Source organism: Mixophyes fleayi, chromosome 6, assembly GCF_038048845.1.
Source record: "Mixophyes fleayi isolate aMixFle1 chromosome 6, aMixFle1.hap1, whole genome shotgun sequence".
NCBI lineage: Eukaryota > Metazoa > Chordata > Amphibia > Anura > Limnodynastidae > Mixophyes > Mixophyes fleayi.
Genome location: NC_134407.1, coordinates 76,418,100 through 76,428,518, shown reverse-complemented (window position 1 = coordinate 76,428,518; position 10,419 = coordinate 76,418,100). Strand labels below are relative to the sequence as shown.

General features: G+C 46.4%; 1 protein-coding gene across 1 annotated transcript in view; it reads right to left on the bottom strand.

Moving 5' to 3' along the window:
- Positions 1-6,887: 6,887 nt before the first annotated feature.
- NPLOC4 (NPL4 homolog, ubiquitin recognition factor) overlaps positions 6,888-10,419 on the bottom strand; it is a 62,744-nt gene continuing 59,212 nt past the window's right edge. Inside the window, exon 17 of the mRNA XM_075216876.1 lies at positions 6,888-9,010. Coding sequence (XP_075072977.1) covers positions 8,850-9,010 — 161 coding nt within the window. The 3' untranslated portion in view covers positions 6,888-8,849. The remainder of the gene's footprint in view (positions 9,011-10,419) is intronic.

The following is a 10,419-nucleotide window of genomic DNA, read 5'->3' as shown; positions in this document are numbered from 1 at the left end:
GATAAAATCGTTAAGGATATCGCATCAGGAGAAATTTTGTATAGTGTGTACTCAGCCTTACTGTCGCCTTTAACCACTGACAGTCTCCTATGACCTCGCTCATTAACAAGGCGTTTTTTGCCCACAGAACTGCCGCTCACTGGCTGTGTTTTGCTGTGTGCACCATTCTCTGTAAACTCTAGAGCAGAGGTGTCCAAACCCAGTCTTCAAGAGCTACTACAAATAGTTCATGTTTTCAGAATTTCTTTAATCATGCACAGGTGAGTTCATCTATTTGGCTGGGTCAGTAATTATCCCACCTGTTTCTACAGAAAAAAAATCCTGAAAACATGACCGGTTGGTAGCTTCTGAAGACTGGGTTTGGACTAGGGATGTGTACCGGCCAATTTTCGCGTATTGGGTTCTGATTACCTTCAGGTTTTGGGTTCTAATGGGTTTTGCCAAAACACCCCCCCTCAAGGTTTTGGGTTCTGATTTTTTTTTTTTAAAAAGCAAAAAAACTGCTAAAATCCTGTTTTTTTGTTTGTTTTCATTCCTACGCTATTATTAACCTCAGTAACATTCATTTTCACTCATTACCAGTTTATTCTGAACATCTCACACCTCCCAATATTATTTTTAGGCCAAAAGGTTGCACCGAGGTAGCTGGATGACTAAGCTAAGCGACACAAGTGGACAGCACAAACACAAGGCCCATCTAGGAGTGGCACTGCAGTAGCAGACAGGATGGCAGTTTGAAAAACTAGGCCCCAAAGAGCACATAATGCCAAAAAAAGAGGTGCAAGATGGAATTGTCCTTGGGACCTCCCACCCACCCTTATGTTGTGAAAAAAGGACATGCACACTTTAACAAACCAATCATTTCAGCGACAGGGCCTACCAAACTACTGTGGCTGAAATGATTGGTTTGTTTGGGCCCCCACACAAAAAAAAGCAATTCATCTCTCCCTGTACAAAGTAAACTGGCTCTACTGAGGCAAGATGTCGTCCTCATCCTCATCCTCTGATTCCTCGTCCGCTTCAGTGTGTACTTCCTAATCCTCACACATTATTAATTCGTCCCCGCTGGACTCCACAATCACAGGTCCCTCTGTAGTCTCTGGAGGCCAGCGCTGGTCTTGATTGAAGAATTGATAATTCATTTTTATGAACATCATCTTCTCAACATTTTGGGGAAGCAACCTCCTTCGCCGCTCACTGACCAGGTTCCCCGCTGCACTAAAAACTCTTTCCGAGTACACACTGGAGGGGGGACAACTCAGGTAAAATAGAGCCAGTTTGTACAGGGGCTTCCAAACTGCCTTTTTTTCCTGCCAGTAAAAGTAAGGACTGTCTGACATGTCTACTTGGATGGTGTCAGCAAAGTAATCCTCCACCATTTTTTCAATGGTGACAGCATCCAATGCAGCGACAGTAGACATGTCTGCAATGGTTGGCAGGTCCTTCAGTCCAGACCAGATGTTCTCATCATCCCCGCCAGCGGGTCATTTCTGAAAACTCAGCTGTTTCCTCGCAGCCACAGGTGTGGAAGAAAATGAAGGAGGAGCTGTTGCCATGTAACGGTCCTCTTCAGATGACAATCTCCTGATCAGCAGGTCTTTGCACCGCTGTAGACTTGTGTCCGCCGGAAACAGAGACACAACATACGCTTTAAACCGAGGATCGAGCACGGTGGCCAGAATGTATTCCTCTGACTTTAAAAGACTGACCACCCTCGGATCCTGGCAAAGCGTACGAAGGGCTTCATCCACAACAGCTACATGCTTTGTGTAATCGCAATGCTTTACCAGCTCCTCCCTCACTTTCTCCAGCTGCTTCTGCAACAGCCTGATCAGGGGAATCACCTGACTCAAGCTGGCAGTGTCGGAACTGATTTCTCGTGTGGCAAGTTTAAACGGCTGGAGAACCTTGCACAACATGGAAATCAGTCTCCACTGCGCTTGACTCAGGCGCATCCCCACTCCTTTGCCTATGTTGTAGGTGGCTGTGTAGGCTTGAATGGCCTTTTGCTGCTCCTCCATCCTCTGCAGCATATAGAGGGTGGAGTTCCAGCGTGTCACAACCTCTTGTTTGAGGTGATGGCAGGGCAGGTTCAGGCTTTTCTGATGGTGCTCGAGTCTTCAGTAGGCAGTGGCAGAATGCCGAAAGTGTCCAGCAATTTTGCGGGCCACCGCAAGCATATCCTGCACATCCCTGTCACTTTTCAGGTAATGCTGCACCACCAAATTTATTGTGTGGGCAAAACATGGCACGTGCTGGAAATTGCCCATATGTAATGCCCGCACAATTTTACTGGCGTTGTCCGACACCACAAATCCCCAGGAGAGTGTAAGTGGGGTAAGCCACTGCGAAATGATTTCCCTCAGTTTCTCTAAGTGTTGTGCCTCTTACTGAAACCGGTGATACACAACATTGCCTGCCTTGGAACGAGCAGGCGTTTCGGAGATGCTGCTACTGATGCAGCTGCTGCTGCGGAAGGCGATGCATCTATCCAGTGGGCTGTCAAAGTCATATAGTCCTTAGTTTGCCTTGAACCACTTGTCCACATGTCCGTGGTTAAGTGGACAGTGGGTACAACCGCATTTTTCAGAGCACTGAGGACACTTTTTCGTACTTCTCTGTACATCCCGGGTATCGCCTGCCTAGTGAAGTGGAATCTAGACGGGATTTGATACCGGGGACACAATACCTCCATCAACCATCTAAATCCCACTCCACTGATAGCGGACACCAGACGCATGTCAAACACCAACATAGCTGTCAAGGATGCAGTTATCCGCTTTGCTATAGGATGACTACTGTCGTACTTCGTGCTCATGGAAAACGACTGTTGTACGGTAAATTGTTTAGTGAAAGACGTAGCGGTCTTAAGACTTCCCCTCTGGGAAGATGACAGACTCCCAGCAGCAACAGCAGCAGCGGCAGTAGTAGGCATACCGCTGCAGGATCCTCCGGAAGAATCCCGGATTGAAGAGGACTCAGTCATGCCGGTGACATGGCCTGCAGTACTATCTCTGATCGAGATCGTGGAGGAAATTGACGAGGAGGGTGTTGCTGGTGTGGATACAACAGGACCAAGGGATTTAGGTGTCCCTGGACTGCTGACGGTCCTAGCCACAGTTCCTAAACTAAACACTGAATTATGAAGGGTCTTCAGGTGACGTAGAAGGGAGGATGTCCCTAGGTGGCAAAGTTCCTTACCCCTGCTTATTGCAGCTTTACATAAACTACATATGGCAATACAATTGTTGTCCGGATTGGGATAGAAATAATTCCAGACCGAAGAGGTGGATTTTTTGGTCTTCTGCCCAGTCATGACGATGGGCTTTTTTGCCCCATGGACAACAACTGTTTCCCCCCCTGTTGCCTCATTTAAGATAACCACATCAGCATCCTCCTCGTCAAGCTCCTCCTCAGCGCCAGCTACATCAATATCCTCCTCCCGGTGTGCAACATTGACACCTTCATTATCCAAATTTGTAACTGAACTGTGGGTGATCCTCCCAGCATATGCAGAGGGCGTGCTGCAAATGGTGGAAGGAGCCACCTCTTCCCGTACAGTGATGGGAAGGTCAGGCTTCGCAACCACCAACACCCTTGGACTCACCTTGGGGATTTGTGATGCCATCTCTTTAGAAGGCAGAGTTGTTTGCTGTGTTGTTGATGACAGCTTGACTCTCTTAAATTTTTTAGGGGGGGGGGAGGAGGGCTTAGATCGCTGTGTGAAGCTGAACCACTAGTCATGAACACAGGCCAGGGCCTAAGCCGTTCCTTGCCACTCCGTGTCGTAAATGGCATATTGGCAAGTTTACGTTTCTCCTCAGATGATTTTAATTTCTTTTTTTGATCATTTTAGTGACCTTTGGCTTTTTGGATTTTACATGCCCTCTAATATGACATTGGGCATCGGCCTTGGCAGACAACGTCGATGGCATTTCATCATCTATGTCATGACTAGTGGCAGCAGCTTCAGCATTAGGAGGAAGTGGTTCTTGATCTTTCCCTAATTTATCCTCCAAATTTTTGTACTCCATTATATGCAGCACAAGAGAGCGTACCCCTAAACCACACACACCCGGCAAAGGCTTTAAAAATTATATGCGGCACTGGACAGTACCACTGGACTGGAGTTATACAGCGGCACCAATGGACTTATATACTGCAGGAACAGTGAACGTAGTTATACAGCGGCACCAATGGACTTATATACTGCAGGAACAGTGAACGTAGTTATAGAGCGGCACCAATGGACTTATATACTGCAGGAACAGTGAACGTAGTTATACTGCGGCACCAATGGACTTATATACTGCAGGAACAGTGAACGTAGTTATACTGCGGCACCAATGGACTTATATACTGCAGGAACAGTGAACGTAGTTATACTGCGGCACCAATGGACTTATATACTGCAGGAACAGTGAACGTAGTTATACTGCGGCACCAATGGACTTATATACTGCAGGAACAGTGAACGTAGTTATACTGCGGCACCAATGGACTTATATACTGCAGGAACAGTGAACGTAGTTATACTGCGGCACCAATGGACTCATATACTGCAGGAACAGTGAACGTAGTTATACTGCGGCACCAATGGCCTCATATACTGCAGGAACAGTGAACGTAGTTATACTGCGGCACCAATGGCCTCATATACTGCAGGAACAGTGAACGTAGTTATACTGCGGCACCAATGGACTCATATACTGCAGGAACAGTGAACGTAGTTATACTGCGGCACCAATGGACTCATATACTGCAGGAACAGTGAACGTAGTTATACTGCGGCACCAATGGACTCATATACTGCAGGAACAGTGAACGTAGTTATACTGCGGCACCAATGGCCTCATATACTGCAGGAACAGTGAACGTAGTTATACTGCGGCACCAATGGCCTCATATACTGCAGGAACAGTGAACGTAGTTATACTGCGGCACCAATGGCCTCATATACTGCAGGAACAGTGAACGTAGTTATACTGCGGCACCAATGGCCTCATATACTGCAGGAACAGTGAACGTAGTTATACTGCGGCACCAATGGCCTCATATACTGCAGGAACAGTGAACGTAGTTATACTGCGGCACCAATGGCCTCATATACTGCAGGAACAGTGAACGTAGTTATACTGCGGCACCAATGGCCTCATATACTGCAGGAACAGTGAACGTAGTTATACTGCGGCACCAATGGACTCATATACTGCAGGAACAGTGAACGTAGTTATACTGCGGCACCACTGGACTCAGCAGGACAGAGCACAGGACACAGCGCCACTGGACTCAGCAGGACAGAGCACAGGACACAGCGCCACTGGACTCAGCAGGACAGAGCACAGGACACAGCGCCACTGGACTCAGCAGGACAGAGCACAGGACACAGCGCCACTGGACTCAGCAGGACAGAGCACAGGACACAGCGCCACTGGACTCAGCAGGACAGAGCACAGGACACAGCGCCACTGGACTCAGCAGGACAGAGCACAGGACACAGCGCCACTGGACTCAGCAGGACAGAGCACAGGACACAGCGCCACTGGACTCAGCAGGACAGAGCACAGGACACAGCGCCACTGGACTCAGCAGGACAGAGCACAGGACACAGCGCCACTGGACTCAGCAGGACAGAGCACAGGACACAGCGCCACTGGACTCAGCAGGACAGAGCACAGGACACAGCGCCACTGGACTCAGCAGGACAGAGCACAGGACACAGCGCCACTGGACTCAGCAGGACAGAGCACAGGACACAGCGCCACTGGACTCAGCAGGACAGAGCACAGGACACAGCGCCACTGGACTCAGCAGGACAGAGCACAGGACACAGCGCCACTGGACTCAGCAGGACAGAGCACAGGACACAGCGCCACTGGACTCAGCAGGACAGAGCACAGGACACCGCGCCACTGGACTCAGCAGGACAGAGCACAGGACACCGCGCCACTGGACTCAGCAGGACAGAGCACAGGACACCGCGCCACTGGACTCAGCAGGACAGAGCACAGGACACAGCACCACTGGACTCAGCAGGACAGAGCACAGGGCACAGGACACAGCAACACTGGACTCAGCAGGACACAGCACCACTGGACTCAGCAGGACAGAGCACAGGACACAGCACCACTGGACTCAGCAGGACAGAGCACAGGACACAGCACCACTGGACTCAGCAGGACAGAGCACAAGACAGCACCACGAGAAAGAGCAGGACAGAGGACACCTAACACACCCTCCCTCTTCCCTGATCAATGCCCGAGTGAAGATGGCGGCGGCAAGCGGGGAATATAAAGAATCCGGATCTCGCGAGATCCGACGGCGGGATTATGACGTTAAGCCTCGTTTTCAGTTTTGCGATCAGCGGGAATACCCAAACAGTGCTCGGATCGGGCTCGGATCCGCACTGTTCGGATTGCGAGAATCCGAGCCCGCTCATCCCTAGTTTGGACACCTCTACTCTAGACTGCTGTGCGTGAAAATACCAGATCAGTAGTCTTATTTCAAATATCGCAATGATCCATATAAACCCCCGAAAGATTTGTAGATGTAATTGTGATTTATTACTAGCTCTCTACATAACTTGACTTAGTATTTCATTATATGTAACTTGCATCCTCAGTTATTATGCTATGAATAAAAAGACAAGGCTAGTTGTAGTAAAATGACAGGCATACTGTAGAATAAATCCATAACCTGATGTGTAATTTCTATAATCTGGGGCAAATTAATATTGTATGAGCATGTGTGGGTTATATTTTAATTAAAAGGTCTCGATTCATAATGCACCACGGTATTTGTAAAATCTGGATACACTGCTCTATGTTTCTTTTGACTTGGCCAAGTCAACTTGGTGGCATTTGAAATAAAACAAGGAGCATTCCATCTATTTTTTCAAGCAGTTTTTATTTCATTCCAACAGAGCTAGAATACACACAGCTCTGCCCGACAGCTCAAATCACACACTCCTGTAAGCCCCAGCGAGAGAAAACACCATGAAGGGGGAGGTTGACTTAAAGCAGAGCTACACTCCAAAGTCTTGCTGGATGAATAAATTAACCCTGTCACCGCCACCTACTTTAACAGGACACTGCAGGAGGGGGGCTAATCTCATTTTGTAACCTTGCTTCCTAGCACCCAAGGTACCTTATTGCCACAGACTTGTGTCATAAGCAACCTTGGCAATATGAGGAGCTTTTTCCTAGCACAGCTTGGGATTCTAAAGGAGAAACAATGATCGGAGACTGCAAATGAATAAAATATGCCTACAAACTAATTTCTGTAGACCTGAAATGGTACACTTTAATTTATTTTTCAACATGGTTTCTGTTAAGTGAGCATACTGTACATCGTCGGCCTCTGGCTTCCTAGAAGTGAGGGGACAAACAAATAAACCTGTGCGGCTGGAACATTATAAAAAGCTGGGGAGCCAGCTGGTATTTTTTTTTTGCATGACAATAAGGCACCATCCACTTTGGTTGACAAATGCATCCAAGATGCTTACTGTCCTTTTCCTTTACGAGTAAAAATCATAAGAGGGTACAGCCCTGCCACAAAAAGAAAAAAAAAGTTATCATTGATTAAGAGAAAATGCGGCTCTCCACTCACTATGGAAACAAGATGTTGTGTGAGTAATTGTTTCCACATTTAGCACTTGGCCAATTTTAAAATTTAAAGGGCTCTGGTAGGCCTGGGATAAGTAGGTGTGGGGACAGCAAACAAACAGGATCGCTGCATGCAGAATAACAAACCAGCAAAACACTGCTCGTCTGCCACACCACGCAATATTACCTAATACTACCTAATCAAATGCTTACCACTGCACTAGGCCATCTAATGATGCAGGCCTGTAGGATATTTTCCTATCACACATTACTGTACTGTAGTACCATATATATGTTCAGAGTATACGCTTTTTAATAACGACTCACATTTAAAAAGTTGAAAATTCATATATCATACAACTGCAAAATAGAAGCCCCCCCTCAAACCCAATTAAATAAACAAGCTGGTGGCAAAATAAACAGGAATCAGCAAATGACTAGGGCAGCATTAATAAGGCACTCTGCAGAGATATACGGAGATTTTAGAATGTGATATTGTAATCCTTAATCTGAATGTACTGCACCATATGGGTTAACCGTGAGAGCCTTGGACAGATTGTATCTGTCCAATCTTCTGAAATGTATACATTACATGCAAGGTTACTGGAATGTGCAAATACACATGTTTGCTTTTAATTGAATATTTTCCACTGTTGAAGTTCCTAATTGAAAATAATACTTGCAAAACACATTAGTGGTGGTTAAAAAAACGGAATACTTTCCAAAGCTGGCATTTGCCTGGCACTATTCCCAAATATCACTAATGACAAGTGACATGACACTGTGCGATATCTCCAAAAGATACAAAGGGACTGGTGCAAGAGCTGGTTTTCAGTAAACTACATGCTCAATGAAACCAATTTTTAAGACATGGTTGACTTATCAGACTCCATTTCAAATTAAGGAGGTGTACATTTTGCATGGGTAAAAAGGTAAATAAGAATGGGTTAGGATACTAGCTCCACTCACAACACAGACAGTCCTGAAGGCAATGCAAGGAAGTTAAGATGTCATCTTATCAACCCCCCTCCACCCAGAACGGGCTTGCCTCACTGTGTCATGATTGGTGGGTAAGTAAGCTTTGGCTCCCTACATACTACCATTGGCTTTCCAGAGAGAGTGGACAAACCCAAGACTCCTCCCTTCAAGCAATGTGATAGGGTGGGGCTTGCTGGAAGCTTGCTTGCAAAGGACAGCTCTCTGTAGGAGGCCTCTCTCGCCAGTCCCATGGTCAGCAGTCTGATGTTAGGTCCGGGGCAGCCGACACATCTCACACTGGTCTGTGCCAGCCTGATTCATGAAGGTGCAGTGCAGACAGGACCACATGGAGGATGAAGAAGCGGCATGTGTGGATCCTCCCGTTGCCCCATAATCATGAAGCTCTGATGGCTGTACCCCAACTGTGCCTGAGGAAGGAAAAGGGAAACTTTAGTGAAAGGGAGAGCAATAAAGGAAAAAGTAAACAAACAAAAAGTTGTCCCACAAACAGACATGGACATAAACCCATTAGGAATTGCTAAGCAACCCAAAAACAAGTACAACCATTTTTGGCAAGGGTAAACTCCCCCCCTCCCCCGAGAAACAAAGCCTATAAACTAAATGTAATTTTGCCAATAACCCCACATCATAACCACTAGTAGAACCATGGCATGACCACGAGAAAATGACCTCACATTACTCACCTCTGCCAGTTGCTATCAAGGTAATCTCTTCTGCAGTCACACCATGAGCTCCATCAGTGTTTCTCAAATCCAGTCCTCAGGGACCCCTAACAGAGCATGTTTTCCATTTCTCACAGTATCACAAATGAAACAATTAGTAACATGTTGATCTTTTACAATGTGTCAGTAGGCAACTACTACAGTAATGCACCACCACTGAGATATGGAAAACATGTCCACGAAGACAGAATTTGGTAAACACTGTACTACATTAACAATTCTCCAATTAATATAGTTTACCAGCAAATGGCTGTCAGCCAGGTAGACGTTATAGTTAAATAAACTGGCAGGGATGAGTAATCCCTAAACACTACAGGTACTGGAACTCCTGCATGTTTATTAAGGGAGAAAGTGGTATAGCCATGAACAAGTACTAGGAAACTGACCCAATATTGGGTTGTGTGTGGCCACTAAGAATGGAACTGGACCATATTGGGGCATAAATTTCTTTGTGGTGTGTGCTGCTGTGGCCAAGCCCAAGACGTGGCTGTTACATTTGCATATTAAGTTCTCTGTTAAAAAGAGCACACTCTCAGCCGAAATACACCAAAGTACAGCGCTTGACTCTGATCCTGGATGCTGCATGTTTTCTGGAGTATGTTTGTAATTTGACACTGGATGTTTCGCATGGGCTGAACTGAAATGAGTGAAAGGCTTCCAACACTATATCATCCACTCACTAAAAAGTGCTCCAGTCAGCTGGCCTATAGGGGTGCCAGTTTCCAGGCTTCCCTCCACGCCAACTGATTTGAAGAAGATCACAAATTAAATATAATCCAGAAATAAGACCAAACGGCATAATCAGAACACTGCATGCTGTATTTCCAGTTTCAGTAGAAGAGGATTTTTTTGTTTTTACATACATGGAATCTATTTCTCACCGATTCCACTTGGGGGACACTGCTACACCTTGGGTATAAAGGGCTCATGCTGGAGCAGGCATTTTACTTGAAACTCTTCAAAGTTCCTAAGCTTCTCATCAACCTTACTCATCAACAGAAACTCAATTATTCACCAACTCTCATAGGATTGAAGAGGAAACCAACCAGTATAATAATTTCCCTTTTGGGAGGACAACATTGAAACCTTACCAG